We start from the raw sequence: 26,242 nt of genomic DNA on the forward strand, positions 1-26,242 counted from the left end.
CTGCATTGACATTTCAGGTCTTTGTGAATTTCGCAAGGCTCCAGCACGGGGAGGAGGACTCTCAGGCCTATGACAACCCGGTGGACACCTCAGATGAAGTGCCAATGCAGTCTGTAAGGACCTCCACAGAAGTGTCAGAGAGATTGTAAAACCCATAAGAGGAGCATCACATATTGCACTTAAAGTAGATCAGCAATATACCTCAAACAAAACCTAATGGATCTTATTTTGCACTGATCAAGTTAAATGTTTATGACCACAAACAAAATGCCAAATCACCATGTCTTACACTGGTCAACACTACCAAATATGTCTCAACTTAACTGTTCTAAAACTATAAATGTCTCATGCACTCATTTTATTGCCTTCATCTAAACCCTAAACACTGTATTTATTCTCATTTTAACAAGTGAACAAAAAATCTGCCAGCACAGCGAGAACATTTCAACTTGTCTCAGATAGAAATCGACTTGTTTCGTGAGTGTCTGCTTCTTGGCAATAAGGCAGGTTGCTGCGCTAGAATCAAGAAAAATGAAACTAGATTTTAGAAAACACTTGAAATAGTTCAATTTGCATGTGAAACAGGGTGAAATATTCTTGCTCTGCTGGCACTCACTTACTTACTCACTTGTGCTAAGGAAAATAGACTCCAAGAACAGAATTACATAGAAAAATGACTTGATAAGAAGGAACTATTTGCAGTGTACAATCTATCAGCTGGAATGCTGTATTTTTCTGATAAAACTCTTTCTTCAGTTTTGTTTGGGATATGTTGCTCACCTCTATATACCTCAGGAGTGTGTCAAGGCTTAGAAAAGCACAATGCATTGCACAGTACTTAGTATACCTCAGGATTATACTTCATATTTAATTATATTTGAGATTTTCACGAGTTGTTTACATTTACTGTTGTTATTAATGATGATTTGAAAAAGAAAATTAAAAAAAAAAAAACAGCACTTATCTGTTTTCTAACCAAAGATTGGTATGGACTTATTGTAGCTGAGGAAGGTGAAATCAGGCCAGATGTTTGACTCACACTTGCTAAAAAATTGCTGGATCACTTATGTTGTACATTTATGGACATATCAAAAAAAATCATCAAGTAACTAACACAGGAATCTTTTATCAACACAAATGCCAGAGAAGTCAAACCACAGTTAGTTTAAAGCCTCTATTGTGATTTCCTGACAGGCATTCCAGTGATAACCACTGAGCAAAAATGATTAATAAATACCCTGTCAGATGTGTTGGCTTTGAATGTATCAGTGAGCCTCCAATTAGCTGTAGATGTTGTTTAATGAAAGACGCTGAGGTTACAGCAATGGGACAATACAAAGTCAGCCTGAGTCAATCAACTGAGACAAACATGTTGAGTCTGCAAGAAAGGAGACACATCACGTGTCCGCACCAACCACAGCTTACAGACAGTCACCGCTCAGGGCTTTCTCTGATGCTGCATTACAGGCAGAGATCATGACTGTAAGAAATTTTACTCAAGAATTACTGATGAATGTATCCAGATGCAAAGATTTATATTTAATGATATTTTTGATGTATTGCTTGGCTGACTGTATCTTTTTTATTTTTTATTTGCAGAATCTAAATAAACTTTAAAACTTACCTTTAAAACACTGCCTGTCATCAACACATTTTGTCACAATGCATCTTTAACGGTCATAAAAAGAAGACAAGAAATACAGCAACAAAAATGTAAACTGTGAAACCGCCTTTTTTATAATTAATCATAAATTATATTTTTGAATTTAACACACCAGTATGATAGAGTATTAAAAAATCAAACTGAATCTGCAACAAACCAAGCCTGTCCTCCCAAGAAAAGCGAACTCATGGGTTTTAATGTCAGTCGTCAAAAACGTTGCTATAGCTACGTTTGAGGGCTAGACGCCATCTATTGGCTGTCGTAGGCGGTGCAGTTAAGATGACATCTATGCAAGGTGACACATTTCTATAATTGGAGGTGGCAGGTTAGATCCTAACTGTGCTGCAGTTCACTTCCTGCTCCAAACTATAATTGTCCAACTGTGATTCAGAATAGTTTTTTACTAACTGTACCTACAATTGTCATGGTTTTTACTATTGCTATGACAACAAAGGTCGCCTATCTTTAATACCCCATTTCAAGTAATCATTTTACCCTGCACTATGATCTTTACCTAAAATAACCAAGTGTGTTTTGTGCCTAAACCTAAGACCTTTTAACAGTAGTTTTGGAGTGCAGACAAATGATGTTGTCCTGCCGATTACTGCTGAGTGAGTCATCAGATCAGAAGATGCTGCTGTTGGTTGCTATGGACAGCACCCGGCCTATACTGCACCTTGTGTCTCACTCAGCAACGTTAACATGAACTTTGGATTCGCTGTGAAAAGACATTCGTAGCTACGTTTCTTTTCAACATTCACTACTGTTCAGTATAACACTGTCCTAATTATAAAAACACAACACCTCGCAGCTTACATTACTTGGCACTGAACTCTGTCCTCAGAATGTAAATCATTCTTCTGTTCTCCCTTCACAGCTGCTCTGCTTTACTTGCAGAGCTTGACATAATTTGTATGCTGTGCTAAATCTTCACATTACTATCTTGCCTGTTGCAAAGAATAATGAATCTTATTTGTACTGAATATTGCTTCATGCCAAGACAAATGATTAAACATTTGCACAAAGTGTAATGCCTCTCCGACTTTAATGTTTGTACACTGGTGTATTTGTCCACTGATTCATCAAGGTCCCAATCTGAAAGTTTTACCAGTTTAACTTTCTACTTGTCGTTTCGTCATCTTGTCCTTCCTCTCGCTCCGTTATGCTTTCAGTTTCTCACTCACATTTATTGAGTCTCTCTTACGTCCATCCACCGTGGAATGGGAGAACACAGACAGTGCCACAGTGGGTAAGGTAATTTATTTTACATTCAGTGAAGTGGCTCCTCAAAGGGGAGCCAGATGCATGAGAATGAATTCATTTTCTTGTCAAACTATCATACGGAAAACTTTTAGTGTGAGGTCTTTCTTTGTCTTTTACTTTTTTTCAGCAAATTTAAAGCTAATATGCCTTAGGTTGAAGCAATTGTTTTCTCTATTAAATTTTAATATCACAAGATATATAGCTCTTGTTTTGGAATAGACTGTCCTCCAATAATTCCTGAAGGTTAATCTCTGTTTTGTGTAATACTGAACACCTTTCCAATATCAGTTTCCTGTATTTCCCCTCTGGATTAGACAATCAAACCTCGACTGATCTATTTAAGTCTCCTTTCTATTTTTGTTTGTAAATTATAGAGATAAATGTATATGGATTTTCTGCTCTATCTCTCAAGTGCAGATATATTTATTTGTCTTTGGCAGTCAGAAGTTCACTACTTTCATGCAATTTCTGATACAGAGTAGGCAGGTATCATCTTAGACCACAGAAAGGCAGTGTTATCAGTTTGATACAGATATGCTACTGTTCTTTGTTTTATATCATTGTAAGATGAAGATTTTGGGGGTTTGGACTGTTGGTTTGATAAAACAGACAATGGGAAAATGTCACTTAAGACCCTGGGAAAATTTGATGGACAGTTGTCATGAATATAATGAGTTGCAGCCATAGTTTGACTTCCTGTATCTGTATGCATGATACACTCACCTCTAATCTGAAGATGACAGTAAGTTTGATATAAATACACTCAATTACATGTGGAAAAGGGCTGTATGCACAATTGAATTATAGTGTATATTCAATATTGTTCATTTATTTAAGATTGCCTTAGCAGTGGATTGTATACAAGTCAATTACCTGCCTCTAAACTTTATCAAAACCTTTGACTCTTCACTTGAGTTTTGAATGACTCTTAACATGGCCTCTATTGTTCATCAGTGCTTCCCCTCAAATCCACCAGATAATTGTTATTTCCCACATAAAGTAAGAGGCAAACTCTTGCTATAACTCAAGTGTCTTGAGTTCATGTTTGAGCGCTCAGCATGTATCAGACCTTTTCTCTCTCTTTACTCATTAGAACGCTGCATGCTGGGGCACATTGCCAGAAGCAATCAGTCAGGAGGGAACTTCACAGGTACGATAAAACTTGAGTCTTAAGGTAAGATTACTTGTCGCTTTCTACAATTATTCCCTCGCACTTCCCCTGCTTGTGTAATGTGTAGGAGGTTTATGAGCAAAGGTTACATTATAGATCGAGAGTGTCGTGTGTGTGCAGGACTGAGCAGGCGGGCTGTTAGGCTGTTAATTCATTTGAGCCATTGATTCTCTCCTCACAGCGTGTGTGTTGTTCAAGTATATTTAAACATGGTGGGTAAGACCTGATTTCTCCCATGTAGATCAAATTAATTAGAGGCTTTTTCATTAAATGTTAACTTAGTTGTCTCCCCTGTAACCTGGCTGCCTGTAACTCCCCTTTTATAGAAAATACCCACTTTCTGTGCAGTTGCAAGCATTTATTATTTGTCACAAAATGATAGAGAGTGAGAAAAATACACTGAGGAACAGAAGGTAATACCATATCAAAAGCATTTTCCTATTCAAAAAATAGTCTGCTGAACCACAAAGGTTAGTCATTGCTTCCCCTGCTCATTTTGTCATCAAATAACTTCATTTAAGTTGAGTTTGGATTATTGTGAGGTTGAAATAAGTTCACAAACAACAGCAACACTGATGACACTGTTTTATAGATCGTACTGTACATGCAATATCCTCAAGACTTGACATTTTGCCAAACTCAGCGTCAAATACCATAAAAGGCATCGTCAGTCAGAATGGGAAGATTACAGGAGTTAGTGGAGATTTGATGATCTGTTCGACAGACGAGCTTTACAGAAAGCTCACGCCATCCTTTGAGATTGTAATCACCCTCTGTAGTCTGAGTTTGCTGTTCTAGCTTGGAGGTTGCTGTTATAAGCTGCCTTGAATAGGTAGTAATTGGTAGAATGTCTCTCTTCATCACAATCCAGTCAAACTTCTCCAGACACTTCAGAGAAACTTGTGTTTTTTTTGTTTGTGTGGAGTCATTTTTTTTAAATTATGTTATTTCTTTTCTCAGCTATTGTGTCTTCATACTGTTTTTATTATGTTCTTATGTTGCAACAGTTCTCCCTTTGGATTTATAGTAATCCGTGAACTCAACAGAACTGATGTCTGTTCATAAAAAGGATGAAAAGAAGTCTGTTCGGGTAATTTCATCATTTTTAATCTTACACAATGTAAGATGCTATGCTTGGAATATGTTCAATAACACATGAATAAATTAGACATTATGAATAAATGCAGACACAATATATAAGCATGAAATTGTGGGAAAGATTCAGTATGATTTTAAAACTCTGCTCATTATTGTCAACATTTTACAGGAATAAACCAGTACCTCCCTTTAGGGAAGATTAACAGCCAGTGGAGTCATACTGATAACCTGAAAATCCTCACTGCCTTGAATGTATGTTTTATGGCCTTTTCTTCATTTGCAGCCATTAAATGTGCCACTTTTCCCTTGAAGCAGTGTAAACTTAACAAAAAAAACAACTTATTGACTTTCATACTGGCACATGCAGTCCTTAAAAAATATGAAAACATTACTTCAGTGCAATAATGAGAGCTCCACAATGCCAGCAGTGGGCTGATTATTTTTCAACAGGCATCATGTTGTTACAGATTGAGATGTTTGGCAGACACATGGATTTGAATATTTACCTTCATGTTGCTATTGATTTTTACCAGAGCTCGTTATATTTGAATTTATAACAACTGGTTTGACTCAGGTTTTTAGAAGTGGAAGACTTAATCTGATATACAGGTGAGAATTATTGGCAGGCTATACTGTAAAGAGCCTCATTTTCATATTTTTGTTGAATTAGAATATAAAACACATATGCTGCTCATATGGCCTGTGGCAATAACAATATGCTGCCTGAAGCTGCTCTCTTCATAAAAGGAAGTAGCTGACATTTGGGGATTGGTACCACAAGTGCCCCAAATCCGACTGTTTGAAAAAATGCCCTTTTAAAGCCTTTGTTGTGATTGGAAAGCTGTTTTGAAACCTACTTATGGTTCTGCATTGCTTTATTTTCTGACTTTATACTTACTTTAAGTATGTGTTTGTTTGATGATTTGTTATTAATGTATGAAATAATTTATTTACCTTTGTATATCCCCATAAAAGTGTCTCTAGATGTTCTCATACAGAATGGTGAAAGCCTTTGCTAAACAATTGAATTATTCAATAGTAGTAAATCTCAAGAGATCATTTAGGGCAACTTTCATTTACAATCACATTGAAACAATTACAAAGACAGAAAAGCAATGCTGCTATAAACTCCCCATGAAAAGTCTTCAGATGTCCACATGAACATGAAACAGGATACTGGGGATCAGAAGGAATTAGATTTGGATGTTAACTCATGGGCTCAGTTAATGGAAATGAAAAGTTATTACATTACATATACATTTTACAAATGACATAGAATAGGCTAAATGTGTGTGATTTGATTAAGAGATAGTTCAGATACAGTTATATTGAGATATTTTCCCAAATCAGAAACTAATAAAAGCCTTCAGACAAACCTTTCTTAATGTATTTGGTGTAGTCCACATGATAGCGTAGGCTGCTAATCACAAGCTGAGTTAAATAACACTTTAGTAACCTTGCAGCAGGCCAATTAAATCTATTTTCCAAGCTGTTCCTCCAAACTTTTCCGTTTGCACAATTACAGAAAGGTCATGTTACCTGCCAACACCATTACACATTCAGTCCTCGGTCTGGGCTAAACATTTGATAATTCTGCATCAAACATTTCCTCTCTACTCTGAAAGAAAAGTCTGAAAAGAATCAACATGGTTTTAAGGAAGAGAATAGTGAAAATTGTTGGTATTTTTGGGCAGAATTGGCAGGACATTTTCACATGCTACTGTCAGAAAAGTAAAATAAACAAAAAACAGGCAAACAATAAAATGAATGATGTCTGAATTCCATTGAGCAGCTTGGGTTTCGGGGTCCTGATTCTGTGCACTCCGGCTCATTGTCACACTGTCACGGCTTACTGAAGCACTTGAATGGGACTGAGACATCACTAATGTTATTACCTGTGCTTCTCCTGCTGTAACAAGTCATAATATCTGCTGTGAAACAAAACCTCTTGTCATTAAAATGTCACCTTTTTACTGAGTTCTGAGCCAACAACAATGTAAATAGTTAAAACAACAACTACTAACTGATCATCTCATGAATGGTGTCCATGCAAGTCGCTCAAAACTGGAATATTCGATTCACATCTCTGTTCGTTTTTTTTTGTTTTAATTATTTATTTCCGAGGATCTAACAGTAATGTGAGTACAAAGAGTTGTTTTTATGATAAATGCCCCAAACATTCACTTTCTACTCAACAATAAAAAGCCTTGGATGTAAGTTTGGATCTGTATGTGTACGTGGATCACCAAAACGTAATGGAAATCAGGCCTTATGTCTGTCATGTAGCCAAAGCCTAATATGAATAAACAAACCAAGTATGTGTACAGGCAGGATTATCGCTGTGGAAATGAGGGACAGCAGCTTATTGTAGACAAAATGAACATTAAGTGCTGCATTGACTTTGTACAATACAATAATCATTTTATCTCTATGGCCATACTAGTAAATTCCTCAAACGACAGACCCCAGTCAGTGACCCCATAAACAGCTTGTGTAAAATATCACAAACTGGCACTGACTTATGTTTCTTTGTGGAGAAAGTGTCTCTGCTCATCCTCCAGTTAGTTAATTGCCTTTGTTGACATATTTATGCATACATGCCTCGCTAAACTCTCTTTATAGAATTACTTTCCCAGCCTTTCTTTTTTTGGCCAGGCATTGAAGTGTTTGTCGGGGGGTATTTCTGGTGATATTTCCGGTTTTATTAACTTCTGGTTATTATTACTGTCCTGCTCCGCTTTGACGTTGCAGAAGCAGCAAAACACAGCTCACGCCGGCTGAGTCATTTGTTTGGGTTGCAACATTGGACTTCTATTTCGAGCCACATCAGAGGTTTGTACTGTCTGCTATATGTGACTGACTAACCCCTGTAGGAGCTGGCGTTGGGACACCAAGGGAGGGGGGGGGGTTGTGATGACTTATCCTGTGACGGGGTTCCGTTCAAACACGACTGTAATCTTTTAAGAAGGCAGGACTGCGTCAGAACCAGCCATGATGACCAAGAATTAGTGCCCTTTCAGTCCAGTTTACACCACATGCCTTTTTTTAACTACCACCCACCATGCTGAGGGATGATGAGGGTTGGAGTCCGCTGCGTGGATCTCGATTCCCTGATGAATGCTGGAACACCACTGTGAGATCTCTCAGTACCTTCCATCCATTCTTTTCCTGTCCAGCCTCTGTCTCCAGAGCACCCACGCTTGCTTGTCTTTGTCGAAGGTGGTGGGTGGGGTTCGCTGTCAGGCAAGAACTGTCTAGTTCACTGACTGATTATGGCCATTTTAATAATTTAGCTTTCTTTAAGTCACCTTTGCGATCAGTGGTAAATTACTTTCCTTCCCAGTTCATTACATCATGTCTCCTTTGGACTTGAGCTTATTCAAATTGCAATTGCAATTTTTTTTAAATTTAATTTGATTACACTTCCACTGGGAGAGGTGTGGACAATTAAATCACTGTGAAATGACTCATTCACTGACAGCTTGAGGACAAACCTGATCAGCAGTTGAATCAAGTACTTAACTAATTCTTCTAGGATATACTTTTTTCTCAGTAAAAACCCATTAAATCTGATTCAGTAGTGATTTTTCAGAGCGTTGAACATTTTTGGTCAATGATTTGGCAGGTAAAACACAATATATAAATAAATGTCAAGGCCATGTTACTTTTGTTGGCAGAAAGTTTTTTCTGATATATATATAATGTTGTTAAGGATGTAACATGAAATTCTCACCTTTATATAATTCAGTTGGTTATGGTTAAACTTTATAAACATTTAAATGTGGCAAGATTTGACATTGGATTCAGTTGCAACAATGTGAGAATTTTTTTAATGTTTGTTTAGATCCTCACTGCTGGAAGTGAACCAGGGCGTAAACTCACATGGACTCATAATTTATTTATTTTCCCTTTTTTAATTTATTTTTTTTTACTGGAAGGACAGAATAATTGATTGACCGAAAATACAAAGCAGGACAAGGTGAGACAAGGTTAGACAAAGAACAGAAAAGTCCAGGCAGGAGGCCAATCATGGAATACAGACTAAACGAATTATAAGAGACACACATAAATAAAAACTGTTTAATAACTGAGGCATTGAGAAAAAAATAAATAAATATAGTTAATGAATTTACCGGATTGAGTTTGTATGACCTATTGTCCAGAAAGGTCAAAGGGTTTAGCAGTTGGACAAGTTAAAACAAATCTGGTCCCAGTTGCTGTGTGTTGGACCTGTTATGTGATAGATTGCTGTTTATGACTTGAAGACAAACAGAAATTGGTAATAGAAACTTTGCTATAGCTGTATGTATATATGAAGAATTCCTGATATTCTTCCAATCAGGCAGGTTTGTGGATTTGATTTGTTTTGACCATGCAAATATGTGCTCAGAACTGTCTTCTAACAGCCTTGCCTTGTCCTTGTTTTTCTTCGCCCAATCCCTCTCTATCACATCTAGTTGGGTTTGTTTTATCGTGTTGTCTTGTCCATTAAAGAGTGCCTTGAAGTCTCAACTGTGGTCGTGACTTTGTATGTAATCTTGTCTGGAAAGTGATGCACTCGCTTGAAAGGGCACCAGTGATCTCGTTGACAATAGAGGCGAAATAACGAGCAGGCTCTCCCTGCTTCTTGCCACTTCAAAACCTCACTGTCTAATGGGTTGGTGAAGAGTCTGAGTTTGCCAACAAGGTTGCTGGAGGAGGGGAAGGGGAGTAAAAGAGAGAGAAAAGAAAACTGAAGGAGAGTTCATGGCCCAGACACTCTGATGCCCAGTTGTTTCTCTTCTCTCTCCTTCTAATGCCTCCCAGCGCTTTCCAATCTGATTTGTAGCCGAGCACGCTACTCCAGTCCCACTGTTTATCTGACATCATGAAGGGTTTCGGCTTCCCCCGATCCACTGACATCCCCAGACCGTTTCAGGGCTCGCACACACACACACCAACAGCCAACTCGGCAGATGACAAAGCGCTGCTGAGGCTGTCGGCAGAACCACGCGGCTCCCAGCATGCTTTGCCCTCAGCACGTCACCTACCTGGTCTGGCACAGACTCAGCCTCGGAGACCGCCTCATTATTCAATTTGACAGGGTTTTATGACCCAGCAGCTACGCCCAGGCTTGTTGTGGGAGCTTGAGCAGATGCTTGAATCTGTAGCTATGCCACTGTTGTCAAACTGCAACTGACTACGGGAGCATAAATTCTGTAGTAAATAAACTGAAGAGAAAAGGGCGAGATGGGGGTTGTGATCTGTATTTCTTTCAGCAGAATGGAAGTTGGTGAGTTGTCACAGTAACCAAGTCAAAATAAGAAAGCACAGCCAGTACAAGGAAGAAAGTCTGATTTGAAATTGAATTGAAATGCATTGCAAGGTTTAAAAAGAAAGCCAGGAAAGAACCTATTAATGCACCACACACATCTGCCTGCAGGTGCATACTGATCAGCAAAGCTTGATTGAGCACAGGATGATTCACCCAGGCTTTATTTTGATGGAGCGATTCAGGGCCGCACTTGAAGAGCCACCTTGCCGTCCCTTTGGTCACGGGTCTTCTCATGAAACAGGGGAGTGGTAGCCTCTCACTAAGGCCTGTGGCAACGCAAGCCCTAAATTTTCCACAGGCAGGGGAGGGTTTTTTTTTCAATATATTTTGTCCTCCCGTAAATCAAATGAGGTTTGACCTTACCGCTATTGGAATACAAAGTAGGCGAGACAGAGGGGCCCCTGTTTAAAGCCAGATCTGAATGGAGTGCCACAGCTTGGAAACTAACAGTATCAGCAAAGCACCCTGCGCTCTCACAGATAAGCTCAGTCGGCGAAAAAAGAAAGAGAGATACATGTGTTTACCATCACTATACTTCGCTGCATCAGGTAAAGAAATATTAAGGACACAACAGAATGGCTGACCTTCAAAATCCTGCAGCAGCTGGACAAACCGCTCATATAATCCTTATTTCCTTATAAAGTGTACTTTGCCATACAGAAATTGTATATTGTATTTCTGTATGAAAAAATATAAGGCTACCTTTGGAAATAGTTGAATCGGGTTCCCTTTTAAGCAGCTTTTATTTTTTGACATTATGCAGTTCTTTCATCAGATAAAACCTTGCTTCTCTCCATAAGATATCCAATTGGTTTACCCTTTTTTTACTTTCCCGCCCAATATAACTGTATGTCCTTCAAATTCTGTCTCAGATGGAAATATGTACAATCATAGAAACCAGATGGGCTTTTTATACTACTTTTTTGTGACTTTTCTTCTTTTTTTTCATCTCTGAGGGTAAAGTCTGAACAAAATTTCACATAAGTCAAAAAGTCAAGAAGAAGATTGTTTGTAGAATGGCTTACTTGACTTTTTATTTGCAATTATAGAACTGAAATTGTCATGCCAACACCTTCTTCTCTTCTGTATCAAAGAGGAAAGAAGAAGTAAGCTGTTCAGAGTTGAGTGATGCATTAGTTCCATGTCACGCTGGTTCCCATACCTCCTGATGAGCAACAGGGTGGTGACTTAGCCGCCAACCTACATACTGTACGTAAGTGCTTTGTGGTCATTGTTGCCACACAGCCGTCATCAGGATATCCTACTGAGACAAATTAACTTCTAATATGTGATTAACTGGCATTAGATGGTGTGGTTATAGCATGAAATGGTGTCCTTAGCAACAGGTGTCACTGGGTTTGGTCCCTAAGTAGAGCAAGTACTTAGGGTTAGGGTTATATGGATTAAAGGTGCTTATTATTAACTATTCATGGTATCTTATATCTAGAATGTATAGAATGATTTCACATACTGTTGCGACTGCAGTGTTAACATTTAGATTTTTGTGAACACACACACACACATACAAACAGATGCTTGTGTCTGTTCATGCATGTATGGGCAAAGGAGAACAATGTCCTACTGTGTGTGTGCATGTGTGTACAGTGCCGGTAAAAGGCCAGGCCAATCGATCAGCAGGGGCTTAACAGCTTTAGTCAAAGAGCACATTTTGGCGTGCTGCTCTATGCTCCGTAGGCTTCCTGAGCAGCGGTTGTTCTATCGCTGAATTTGGATGTGCACTGTGCAGCCTGAGCCCTGGCGGACTAAGATTTTACGAAGTCTGACGGTGATGGGAGCACTCATCGTGAACATATGCATGAGTTTGCAGGGTTTTAAGGCAGCTCAGATAGGCTGAATGGGGACGAACGTAGCCTTAATCAAGGTCAAGAGCTTAAAGAAGAGTTAAAAGGCTTGTCTTTTCTCTGTGGCATCCACATTTCCAAGTAAAATACAGAGTGAAAGTTAACACATTTTTATAGAATAGTAATACAAAGCTAGTACTGATGTAATATAATTAATAGCAACTTTTACAGATATTTGAATTGTCAACTTGAGAGACTAGCACCAGATGGAACATGATTAACTCCCTGCTATTATCACCGGGAATTGAAGACCCTATTCCAGACCTTAATCCAAAGACAAGAACAAGCTTCTGTCACCTGTTGTCTTTTTTGATCATATCAGCTGAGCGGTGAACTGTGAGAAAATCTTGCCAGAAAAGTCTACAGGCAAGCAGACTCTCCACACTGAGCCCCAACCATGTATTCGCATGAGAGCCCTTGCAGACTAGATGAATTTTGGCAAAGGCCTGCCCTCTACAGAGCCCGCGAGTCAGCAAATCTGGGCAAGTGTGGACTTTTGGATTCAGAATGTCTTCTCTCTTCACCCCCTCAAGTTGTCTCTCAGCATCTGAAGCCTGTAAGGAAACAGGAGGCCTGAGCAGACATACTTAGCTCAAGAGAGTGACTTACTTCCTACCCAAAATCCCAGTGTCAGTTGGAGTGATTTTTGGGAATTTTTTTGGACTAGAAGTGTATAAAATGTCTACATCTCCCCAATGAAAATCCTTTTTTAACCTTGTTAGCATGTTTGTATGGTGTTTTTAAAAAGCAACAAGACATATCAGGAACCAAATAATCAAAACCACAGATTCAGTAAGGCAGGATTTTATATGTCACAAATCTGAGGAATCAGTCATTTTAAATAAAGATAATTAGCTCCTCATAGTAGTAGAAAAAGATCTCACAAACTATTCTAATAGGTGCAGATGAGTTGATTATTTGAGAGAAAAATACTTTCTGCTGCAAATGTACTGTAGGTACACAAAATAAGAAAAAAAAGCTACAGCACAGTCTAATTAGCAATAAATAGCTTTTAAATTATCACCGGTAACTGATTGCTTTTCAGTCAGGTAATTCATTATCATCCCAAACCACATGCTTGGACTCTTTCACTGAGTGTTACAGCGTGTGCATGTTCTTATCTTAACCTTGCTGTTAGACAGTTAATCAAACCACTTAACTCGTCCAATGGATCACCTAAAACTGAGCACAATGGTTGTAAGCTCCGAGTGGAAGAAGGCTCTGTTTGGTCCCATTCTTGCAGCCGCTTGTTTATATTTCCAGCAGCTTTGATTAACGTGCTCCAGCCCACTTGGCGTCCCACATCACTGGAATACATTGACAGTAGAGAGGAGGAGGTGATGCTCCTCTGCACGCAGTCATTTGAGGATTGGGCCTGAGAGAGATGGAGAAATACGTAATGTGTATTTAAACTGCGGGAGCTAAAAATAAACATGCTAGGTAGCATCATGAGGTGCAAGTTAATATCAATGGCAACCTGACGTCTCATTAAGTGGTTAAATCAATCCATGTCCACTAACACTAATTAAATACCTCTGCAAATGTTTATTTTCGGTATTTGTTTTAATTTGAAAATCTGGGTATATTGTGCAGATAATTAGATATGAGTCTCACAGTGAATAAACAGGAAGTCTAATCAAGGAATTGGAGAAGCTCTGACAGCTGAAAAAATTCCAGTGCATCTTTTTTCATAAAAAAAAAAAAAGGGGGGGAGGGCAGGGTGCAGTTAAAGGAGGCTTTTGCTCTAAACGTCCTTGGTAGTGAAAGATTACTGTCATAATGAGAAGGCAGAATGAGACAGACAGGAGAAGACAAACAAAGGCACATTAGAGGATACATGAAAATGCACCTTTTGGAAAAGCAAAAGTCCATAATGGGCCACAGATGTTGCCATTGTGATAATTGTGATTGCAAATGAGAACAGAAAGCCAACAAAAAAGAATAACATACAGTGAAATCATTTTCCAGCACATTTTAGCTGCTTTGTCTGTAGCTTTGCTGTTCAGATAAAAAACTATTTGTAGATGTTTAGATATTATTATTCTGTATTATGTCATACTGTAAATGTGGTAGATATCCACTTACTATCAGTCTACTGAAGCCTCATGTAAGCGTCAGATAAACTTTTAAATGCAATTAATGACTGTTGTTTTAAGATAGTCTTCAAAAATTGCGAATCTGTCCTTTAAGTTCAATTTCAAAGTATATTTCTACATACATACATACATGTTCCATTGTAGATCTTTCACACACTGCTGGATCTAACAGGCTGAACATATGTGCCATTAGTTAATTAACAAAGACACAGACACTACAAATGTTAAGTTCTACTACAGAGAGATAAAGTACAGATAGAGAAAGTCAACTCTCTTTTGTTTGGCGATGGTTATTGTTGGAGACTGTTCAGTTTTCATCATCCTGCCTTTAGGGTGCATTTTCTGATTGCAGTACCCACATAAACCACTTTCTGGACAGAAATGATTGTCACAAAGATGGACACTTTTAATTTTTAAAGGGTGAGCAATTCAGTATGACTTGCACCCTCGACACCACGCAGACGCTCCAAGTCACCCCTCAGTGGCCCCACATGGCGATTATTCGGCTTTGCCCGTTGCTCATTCTCCTGCTCTTGCTGGACAGAAGGGGACATCTGGGATGACATTCTGAAGCAGATGCAAAGAGTCCATTACGGTTGTCCCCCCAGCTCTGCAGCCATATTTCCTCTGTCAGCGTAACCACGGCAATGAGATTCTAAGGGAGGTGACCAAGAGCTTGGCCTCGTCTCCGGTGCAATCTGCTTTCAGGAAGGCAGAGCAGACGCGGTGGAACAGGCATACGTGCTCGCACAGACAGAGCACTGTGCCATATGGCCACGCTACATAATGAGGGTCATTAATGTGTCGGTGGAACGTGTGATTGACAGGTGAGGAGTGCACTGAGTGGCAGGTCCATTCACAATCGAAAAGATAAAGATGACCGTGTTGGTCGGCCACACAGGCAGAAGCACTCTGATGCTGTTTATAGCATAATCTATCAGTGACGGTGTGAGAGCTTTCACCTGCCATGACCGAGCCATCCTGATGGAATTGTTTGGATTTTTTTATGTAAAAGTTTAAGAAGCTTTCCCGTCCCTTTATGAAGGAATATTATCAATGCCATTTTAGTCTTTTCTGTTCTGCTTGGTTTGAAGTACTGTCATGGCTCAATATGATTATATTAGGCCTTTTCCCCATGCAACTGAGGCAGCGCTTTCTTAAACTTAAATGTGAATGCATCTACCTAGAAATAAAGCAGACTCTCAAGGATTTTTGCTCCATGTGCCAAAATAGTTACGACCGAGAACAATCACGAAGATGAATGGCGAGCTTAGCCTCATCTCTGAACCACAGCTTTTACTAATTGGTCATCTTTGACAGCAGCTCATGCATTATGAAGAATGACTCTTACATAAGTAAACAGGTGGACTTACAAAGCATGAATGCTTCTGAATCAACCTCAAAGTGATGATTGAATAGTGTTAAAGTAGCTATAATAGTTCTTGTGTTCATTTTTTTTTTTTTTTTTTTGCCGGGTGTCATTTTGTGAGTGCACGGTGTACGTGGCATCGGTGTCACCTCATATGTTTTCTCGACATTGAACTGTAAAGTTTAAATTGGACCCCATTTGGTGCCACAAAGGAGACAGTTTCTCTGAAAGGATAAAACTGTGTGTCCTTCAACAGGGACAAAACTGCAATAACAAATTCATATAACAAAATATCTTCTCCTACATGTTCAGTCAAAGGTAGAAAAAGTTTTTGGGTGATGAGAACAGCACTGGAGGTGGGAAGAGGAATTTAATCTTTGTACAAAGAGTAAAAGTTTCACTAAAATGTCAAATATTTTCTGTTTTTTCAGACCTTGAATAGAACGGGATGAACTGTAACAAAAAAAAATCAAAAACACGTACAGGCATGTTCAACCTTCCTATTGATAAATCAAACTTTTGAATAATCAAATATGTTTGTCAGTGCCAACCAAAAGTTTGACCTTATGATGTAAAAAATGCCTCGTCCCCAGTCCATTACCTGAAAATAAACCAAAAAACACATCTTTTATTACTTATTCTTATAGCATAGACCATTTCCCTGGTTAAACCTTCAATATTAAAATGTCATTTCCAATATTAGATGCGTGTATTTCTGGCTTTCAGCATACCAAGCAGTAATAACATAGATGCACTCCTTTTGTACAAACATTTAGCTTTGCTGTTTATTAGAAGTGCAAATCAGTGTCTGGCTGCTGTACCTGAACTCATTGGGCAATATCTCTTATGACAAGTGGCAGACTGATGTTTTAAAATGTTTACAGGCATAGATAAAATGATTGAGCTGTAATAAATCATGTTGCTTTAGGATATGTATATGGTAAAAAAAACAACAACAAATGGATACCTCAGTGATTATACACAGCCATATTAATGTTTCTCCTTGTAGACTAAAACTCAAATAAAAAACAAGACAGAGTCATAAACAATTGGTCTGCATTTGGATTATTGAACCAAGTGTGTTAGGGGAGATTTCATAATAATTTTTGGATAATTTCCTAAGAGGTTTGCTTGAATGAGTTATGTAATTTAATCCTAATTAGAGAATATCGAATAATGTATGTGCAGAGTTTGACACCAGAAGGCTGTCAAACTCTGCTACTCGTCTGCAGATGGGGGATCGTTTTTCTGTGCTCGCCTTTAAACTACACAGCATATGTATGTTTATATATAGTATATATGCGCATGATTTTGTGACATCACAAATAGTTTTGACCAATTTCTGGTCCGGTATGCAGTGCACATACACAGAGCAAGGTGTTTTCAGTGGAGGAGACATCTTTAGACTGGCAGTCCCATTTTTAAATTGACATTGGTATGACAGTGATATTTGCATATTCATAGGTTCTGGATTTTTCAATGGGGGAAACATAGTAGATGTCATTTTTAACTAGGAAGCTGAACTTCATTGAGAGAGAAACTCATGTCAGACATTTATTATTCCAAGCAGAGTGTTTTTATGTCTTTAAACATGCCTGCAGGGAATTAAATCTCCATATATGTTCAGTCCCATTTTGCATGTGCAGCAGACCTGCTGTGCACTGACAGAAAGACTCAATTGAACTCTGTCACTACTTTGTCTATAATTAGCAACAAATTACATATTTCTTTCCAGGAAACTGAATTATTAGGAAATTACTGACCTGTAAAATGAAGCATTAACTGTTTTTTTTCCTCTAGATGATTGCTGCTGATGCACTTGGCATTTTAAAAAATTGTGTTTTTGAAAATCAGTGTAGTCCTAAAGCTAAGCTACCCTTCAGAATGGCTTTGCCCACATCATTTATTTTAATGCCATGATTTTTCTAAAACTACAATGTCATAACTTCATAGCTTCATCACAAATGTTCAAGATTCTCAGTATTATTGTAATTTAAATAGAGGGAACATTAAGACACTGGAGTAAGTGGCCTATTGAAGTGATTTTGATTGTAGGGCCGAGTAAAGCCCAGGACGCAGCATGTGGGTTCAAGGGCACATGATTGACATTTCCAAAGACCTCTAGAGCCACAGTCAGAGCCTAAAAGCTGCCGGAATTCCAGCCGCGTAAGCGCCCCCCTCGAACGCCCATCAATACCGAGCCTGTGTGTGTTCCACCCACATTAGGCATCTCCTGCTGTCAGGGAGACATTAACAAGGCAGGTTGTGCCCTGTCCTCTGCACTGAAACTCCCCGTTTTTCCTGTTGACTGTTTAATGTGTCCCTTCCCCTCCTCTTGCTGCTCTGGGGGTGCATACAGTGACCTATCTAAACACATATTTTCAAGGTGTGCAAGTGAGTCCTGTCGTTGTATTTTCTGCTGTAGTCTTTAAAGGTACCAAAAAAGGACTGTTCTTGTCATCCTGTTTTTCTATCTTGTGACTCCTCTAAATTTGAGGTCATTATATTGATCAAAAACTGTTTTCTCACACTCTGATTGGTCCCCAATGGTTACAATTCAGCAGTGACAATCATTTAATAGATTAAACATTGAGTAGAAGTGGAGCTGAAGAAGCATACCTCACCCCCGCAAAGTCAACCTGATGCCCAAAGTCTCTTTTGTTTTTCTCTCTTTGTCAGACAGCCTATGGGGAAATTAACTGATGAGTTCATGCTGGCAACAGGGTTGCTATAGAAACTTCACATATAAGACTTAGGCTGGAGTTTGTCACAGGAGAGAAAACAGGAGAGAGAGAGAGAGAGAGAGAGAGAGAGAGAGAGAGAGAGTGTGTGAGAGACAAAGAAGTGGCTGTGTTGAATACTCACCAGAGAGGCATCAAAGGTGTCATTTGCATCACAACATTAATGTCATGTTTTATTTCTTCTCTTCCATACCGCCTCCTCATTGCAATTTCACTCTGAAATCATCACATCTTGCCGTAGGCTTGGCTGGAATACCTGAGAGGAAGATTTTCTTCAGATTCCAGTAGAGCATGTCATAAATATGAAGGTACACACCATATTTTTTTGAGATTAACAGCGGAATTGAACAATAAGTTATACTTATTACCCATCAGCACAACATTCCTAGCTGTCAGTATGCTTTTGTATATTTCAAATAATCACTTTGGAAAAAGCCTGGGTGTTTTTTGTATTTTTTTGGGGGGGGGGGGGCTGTCCAACTGTGAGCAGTGTCAGGACACACAATGTTGTTGAAACTGTGTACAAATTTAACAGATGTTCTGTTACTGGCCCCTAGTGGTTCATGTTAGAAATACGATTGCAGTATCACAAGTGTCAACACACTGTACTGTACATTTGTGCAGTGCAGTAAGTTATGTACTGTAAAGATCAAAAGATTATATGACATGTTTTTAAGATGTGTCATTGTTAAAATCCTACTTATCACAATCTCTTGAAGCTGTTGCAGGAGCTGATACAGCCTATACAGCTAATGGAATATAAAGTTTGATTCTGCTTGGAAACCTATGCAGCAATTCTGCTACGTAATCAATGCATTAAAGTTGATGTCAAACTTTTTAATGCTGTTTATAATGCTGATAGTGCTGCTATGATTTAGCAAGACATGTGTTTATTGCTCATGCCAGCAAAGCAAAAAAGACTTTCTGTAAGGACAGATTGTTCCTCTGCCTACTTCTTACAGACAGTGTTTTTCTCGTCAAATGTTTCATTAGTGTAATTGAAAACAAATGGACAACTGTCACATTTAATGGAGTGAAGAAAACGAATTCTTTAACAGCCTTCCTTTAAAGACATTACTTACATTCCTTTGTAAAAATCTATTTCCCGTTTAAGACCAGTTGAGAAAAGATGTACCTGTGAAGAAGAGAGATTAAAAGTGATTAAATGGTGAAATTCATTTATAGCCACAACAGTTGCTCCGGCTCTGCCTGTGATTTATGACTGTCAAAGCCCATCCTAATTTCAGTCTGCGTGACACATGAGATGAGTGTCTGCGCTAGTCAGGCTTCAGGTGCTGACAGGAGAGTTGCAGTGCCGTCTCCCAGTCGCTCAATCTTTCCTCCCGCTACTCTTGATCCGCCTTCCTTCTCTTTCTAAACCGCCCTTCCGTCTTTCTCTGTGACTTTTGCGAGGAGAGGAGCGAATATTGTTGTGCTGAGCACATCTCTATCAAGTATCAATGCCCCCTGGAAAAATGTGTTAGGGAAAATAGAGAAAAAAACTGTTTATTTTGAACATATTTCTGCCCATCCTCATCTCCCCATGCAAACACTGCCAGTGGGTACAAGTAAATGTGAGCAGGGAGTGAGTGCATGCACACAGAAACACGAAGTCAGACTTTCAAAGCCAGATGCTACTGATTTGGGAGTCTCACGCAGACACACTCTCCCCTGCTCCTTCTTCGCAATGTAAACAAACACACCCAACTCTCTCCACCTCTTTTTGTAGTCAAGGATCCATGCTTTCTCAGAATAAACCCAACCTGGAGTCGACAAGAGTTGGAGTTGAGCGAGAGAGACTCCGAAAGTTGGAATGTCACCTTCTGCACCTCTCAAATGGCAGGGCCACGGAGAGTGCATTGGGGCACAGTGGGGACCCCTCTGAACCTTAGCCTTGGGACAGATGGCAGGTGCAGACCCTTGGACCTGCTAATGAGCGAGCTGTGCCAAGTGGTGTAGGACACAGGGACATGGGTTAGGTTGCTCCATCAAAGCCATGATCTACCATGTCAATGGCATGAGGCCACACCCAGCTGCCTAGCTGCTGGTGACATAATGCAGCTATCAATGGGTTGTTGTCTAAGACTCTCACTGGTTGGGGTCATGAGTCATTTGGACAAAATGACTTGTCACTATTTTCTGTTGTGGCCTAAAAACGTCAAGCCGGTCAGCATTGCCGATTTGCTGCCAGATGCAAACACTGCCTTAAAGGTAATAGGTATACACATACCCAAAAACAATCTATCCACAAAAAAACTTACTTACTTATTCAAATAATTCAGACTTGCAGCAGCTTCATTTTAGCATAGACCAATAATTATTTTAGTGTAGATATAGGAATAAACCAACCAGTATATCTTTTCTTCAAGAAAAGCGTTATGCAATCCCTATGCAAGCAGACTTAGTTTAAATAATAGTATTTTTTGAATTTGGTGCAGAACTATTCCCACAAGAAACTTTACCCTCCTCTGTTTTGAATATAAGCATATAAGTTTGCAGCTTGGTAACACCTCCTTGCCAATACCAAACACCACAGGAAGAATCTCTGCCAGGAAAGATTTTCACACTTTCGACATCTGCATTTTACACTTTAGTGATGGTCTACCGGGCCTCCAAATTGGTCACAACAATAGATTCACACTTTGATTGGCTGCATGCAGTTATAGAGGTTATTTAATACATGAGGTTACATCTAGTGGAATACCATCATGCTTCTTAACCCTCCTGTTGTCCTCGGGTCAAGGAAGGAAGGGAGGAAGGAAGGAAGGTAGGAAGGAAAGGAGGGAGGAAGAAGGAAGGAAAGGAGGGAGGAAGGAAAGGAAGGAAGAAGGAAGGAAAGGAGGGAGGGAGGAAGGAAGGAAGGAAAGAAGGAAGGTAATGGGGAGGAAAGAAAGAGAAGGAGGGAGGGAGGAAAGAAGGAAGGGAGGAAGGAAAGGAGGGAGGAAGAAGGAAGGAAAGGAGAGAGGGAGGGAGGGAGGAAGGAAGGAAGGAAGGAAGGAATAGTCAAAACAGACGGGGTCAATTTGACCCAGCAGGACGACAGGAAGGTTAATATTTACCCTTGTTATTTGCCAATATGTAAAAATGATGTGGCTGTTTGTCAGTGTGCATACAGTATGTGTGTCTCTCAGATGGATGTGCAAATTTCTCATGCTGTAAGAAGACGGGGTTGAATTTAGCTTTTTTTCAGTTCCAGTCAGAGCCAAATGCTCTTTGTTTGCCTTCATTTGTGAAGCCTTTCATTTTTCACAGTGAGGCAAAAATCATGATCTGCATTTATATCAGAAAAATGCTGCTGCCAAGTTCCCGACCAAGTCCTCTCAAAAGGTCTTATGTAACACCAATCCCGATGTTTCAGAATATAGCTCAAGATCTTTGTAATCACATTCAAAGCCTTGCATGGTCAGGAACCTGCCTACAGTAAAGAGCTACTGCAGTCATAAGAATGTGAGGTCCTCGGATTAGCTGTCCTTCGCTCCAGGTTCAAGACAAAAGGAGTGTGCTTTTGAGGTTGTAGTTTCTCTTTTGGAACTCTTTTATTGGACTTAATATGTGGACACTTTTAAAAAACAGCTTTTATTTCATTTTTGTTTATTTCAATTTTTGCCCCATATGTCTACATTTAATATCAGCTGTTTGTCATTGCAAATCATTTTATGATGTCTTCTCCCAAAAGGTACAACATAAATAAACATTATTATTCTCACCATCCCGATTATCGATCTATCCGCTCTCAAGTACAAAGCTTCTTTTTTTTATCCGAGCTAACACTTAAGCTCGACTGTGAAGAATAGTGTGAAACCACTGATATTGGTTGGATAGACAGGCTGCATCCTGGGAGCTCATTTGTAAAGAGTACAGGTGTAAGGAGACAGAGAAGAGACAGGTAGGAACTTGTGATGGATGATGAGGATACACAGTGGACCAGTGACTGGAGAACATCAATAGTTAAAGCATCTATGATGTATTGCATTTTGTAGTTTTGCAGCACTCGGTTGAAGTTCAAAGTAGTTTGGGGACTGCAGCGGCCCACACCCAGTACTTTGCTTTGTCATATTTAGGAAGATTGGTGCTTTTGAAACATTATTGTCATGCATAATCAGTCATCACTCTGCTCACTGGAGGCTTTTTTGTTCCTCCAATCAAAGAGCTTTAAGGACGTTTGATTGACAGCACATGACAGTCCCTCACATTACAGCTAAGCCAGAGTCCCAGGTCCTGGTTATTTGATAAAGTGTGCCCTGTAGTGTGTGGGTGAGGGAGTGTGAGAGAGAGAGAGAGAGAGTGTGTGTGTGTGTGTATGCGTGTTCATAACCTTAATGTATCCTCTTAAGTTTTGCTCAGCATGCAAACCCCTTGAGCATTAATGCCCTGCTTTACCTTCTCACACATTCCAGGCTTGAACTGCCCAGCTCAAACGCACGCTAGCAAACTGCAGCTGTCAGCACTACAGGAACAGGTGAGCCAGCTGCCTTGCACACAGGCACCTTGACAGTCAGTCTTGTCGAAAGGGAGAGTATGTTAGTTAGACATGATTCCATACATTTATTTGTGTAGTCTTGGATACTTGGAACATCCCTAAATTGCGGATTTTAGGTTCTACTCTGATTGTGTTGACTGCAGGCTCTACTTTGTCTCAGAATATACACCAGTTTTTGTAAGCTTCATTTTTGTAAACTGTCTTTAAACTTCTAGATATTCAAAAGCAAAACACTCTTAAAAGGATCAATGCTCTATCTATGACCACCACTACTACTATAGAAACAAAAGAGACATGTACCATACAGGAAAGACATAGGAGATAGTGAATAATACTACAAATTATTAGATTGGAATTTGTGAAGTACAATGACTCACATGTCACATTTGAGGTTCCACCTTTGTGCCATAAGTCAGTCCTGCACCATCCGCACAAATTGTACTCAGCTACAGACAGTCAACACGTGAAATAAATCAATTATGCCATGATTAAAATGATTCGACAGCCATTCTGCACCATCAAAATTAAATTGAGAATGATACGCTCAGGTTAATATTCAACACAGAGGGAGCTTTAATACACACTTGAGACTCACAAAAGACATTTTTGTCCAGACAGTGTTCAGACGCCTGAGTAATCACTACTTCTTCCTCTACGGAGCCTCATGGGAGAATCATTATTATTCTCTTGTACCACCTAGATGGTTTTTATATGTATAGATTCATCAGCAGGAATCAAATGAGGCTATCTGCACATGAAATACATTAGTAATATCAATGTCCTTATGTAGGGAAAAGGAAACAAAAAACTAGGACCATAAAATTCAATTACTTCCATAAACTGTATATATTTTGTTAATTTTAAACTAATTTAAATTACATGTATAAAGAAGCCCAACATATTTTGGTCCATGGTTGTCACAGCATGACATCATGAGGCCTGCTGCTGCATCATTGTTTCTGGGCAGCAAATAGACCGTCTCCCCCTTCTGCAATGAAACAGTGCCATCTATGGATATACTGTGACAGACCTGTATTTAATGTAGACAAACCATGGGAGTCATCTTAAAGTTTATATCCCCTTTTGTGGAGATATTTAAGTGGATTTATACTGTGTGCACTGATTTGTTTAAAAAAAACCTATCCTCCTTGAGTTAGCTTTCTCTATATTTTTATCTGACCTGATTTAGATTCCCTCTTCGAAAGTCTTTTAAAGATAGAACGAGCGAGAGAGAATGCTCCAAAAATTAGTCATGGATAATTCCAGGGCTTATGTGACTGTAAATATTCTTCTGACAGTTGGAGATGGCACTAATATGTCAGGCGTGGCTGCTGTCAATCATACTTAGAGGTTGCTGCAAAGGCTTGTCCCTTCAAAGCTACCTTGGGATTCATCAAAATATGGCAGCATCACTGCCACTGAGGGTACTTTTAGGGTACATGCACTATTGGGGTATATAATATGTTTTAGGGTGAATCTTGATGTTTGACCTGAGTTTATATGTTGTTAACTTATGTTGTTAGCTTTTAGCAGATGTGCTTCATTTTAAACTAAAGGTGATAAAAGGGTTGTGAATTGTTTATCGTAACTGGAAGGCTACAGAGTACTTAAACTTATATTTTTCACACTGGGAGCTTCATTGTTAAAGATACTAAGAAAAGAATAGAATTTTGTTGGCATACTATTGGTTATGTCCAGGGTTTATGTTTGGATATTTTTCTTATTGAAAATACTATAATAGTTTATTGTATTCTGATATATTTAATGAAAAGTAATAGAGGCTGTTTCTGGCTACACCACAGGAGAGCTCTGCTTTAGAGAGATGCTTATCTTTGGTCCTGACTGTGATATCTCAACAACTACTGCATAGACTGCCATGAACTTTGGCAGTTTTAGCAAACATTAGCATGCTAACATGCTAAATTTAGATAATAGGTAATAGGTAAACATGGTAACCATTATATATGTGTCACTGTGACCCAGATTATGCTAGAAAAGAAGTAGTTTGTTTGACATGTGGTTTGAGTTTATTGGAAGGAAAATGTGTTGATGGTTGTTCTGAAATAGCCACACTCAAAGGTGGAGTGGTGTCCTGTTTTTTTTCACACTTACACAATGCTGGCCAATCACTGCATGAAGCAGGTGTGAATGTCTGATTGCCAGTTATATGAACAGTTGTTCAACTATCCAACAAGCCATGCTGATGCAGACTGGGAAAAATGAGATTTATGAAATCTATTTCTGTGACCCTCACCAGTATGTTAGCATGAGGCCTACAGTATAAATTGACACGCCAAGTTAACCAGCAAACAAGTCTTCATGTTGAATGGATATATGATACATTTTAGCAGCTGCAAATATTGGCATGTGGTCAAATGCTGGGATGTATAGAAGTTGTTTAATTTGTTGGTATCTTTATCCTCAATCCAACCTTAACTTTTACCAAACCACTCCATGATAAAACTTCCTTTCCTACAGCCTGCTATCTTTACAGACACTTTTGTTCCTGCCAAGTTGCTCTGACATTGTCCGAAGAAGACAGCCAGGTGGTAAGTATGGTCTGAAACAATCCCCAAAGCAAGCAGATAACAATGAACTCATCTCTCTCCATTTCTGTCCTCTATTAAATGAGAAATGTATGGGCTCATCCTAGGCTGAATGCTCTGGGAATGAACCAGTGCCCGAGGATTTTGGGAGGCTAGGGGTTGTTCCTCTAGGGCCAAAAGCCTGTCAGTTTCCCTCCCAATCTTAGCCTTCAATTACTGAATCAAAGGCGAGAGGAAGACCAAATCCCATCTTGTGCCTGGTCCTCATCTCGCCCTGCTAGACCCGACAGGCTATCTTTCTCTGCTTGTTCATTCACTCTAACTCGAATGCACACGGAGCACAGCTCTTGGGAACCTTGCAAGTGAGCTGCTGGCCGTGCTCCAAAGAAGCTTCAAAGTTCATTGCTCTTTCTCGGCAGGAGTGCAGATGGGGTGAGTTCCCGGTATCTCCTTATCTCTTTTTCCGAAACGCTCCCTCACATGTTGCTTATTTTCTGAACCCTCCCACATGAATATGTGCAGATGAGACATGTCAGTGACAGTGACTCATCCCATCTACCTGCCCGCCTTATGAAGAAATGCACTTTTTTTATCTTGTTATTTACTAAACAATTTGGAGGCTTATATATCGTAAGGAGT

At 39.3% G+C, this 26,242-nt stretch overlaps 1 protein-coding gene and 1 long non-coding RNA gene across 2 annotated transcripts in view; both read left to right on the plus strand.

Annotated features, from left to right (window-relative positions):
* LOC128384387 (phospholipid-transporting ATPase ABCA1-like) overlaps positions 1-1,618 on the plus strand; it is a 136,343-nt gene extending 134,725 nt beyond the window's left edge. Inside the window, exon 49 of the mRNA XM_053343934.1 lies at positions 18-1,618. Within this exon, the coding sequence (XP_053199909.1) occupies positions 18-149 (132 nt within the window). The 3' untranslated portion in view covers positions 150-1,618. The remainder of the gene's footprint in view (positions 1-17) is intronic.
* A 3,553-nt stretch (positions 1,619-5,171) lies between these two features.
* LOC128384038 (uncharacterized) lies at positions 5,172-23,000 on the plus strand. The gene is made up of 4 exons (XR_008324027.1): positions 5,172-5,187; positions 11,606-11,722; positions 18,819-18,885; positions 22,975-23,000. It is a non-coding gene; the product is annotated as an uncharacterized LOC128384038 (long non-coding RNA).
* The last annotated feature ends 3,242 nt before the right edge of the window (positions 23,001-26,242 follow it).

Source organism: Scomber japonicus, chromosome 22, assembly GCF_027409825.1.
Source record: "Scomber japonicus isolate fScoJap1 chromosome 22, fScoJap1.pri, whole genome shotgun sequence".
NCBI classification, from domain to species: Eukaryota; Metazoa; Chordata; class Actinopteri; order Scombriformes; family Scombridae; genus Scomber; species Scomber japonicus.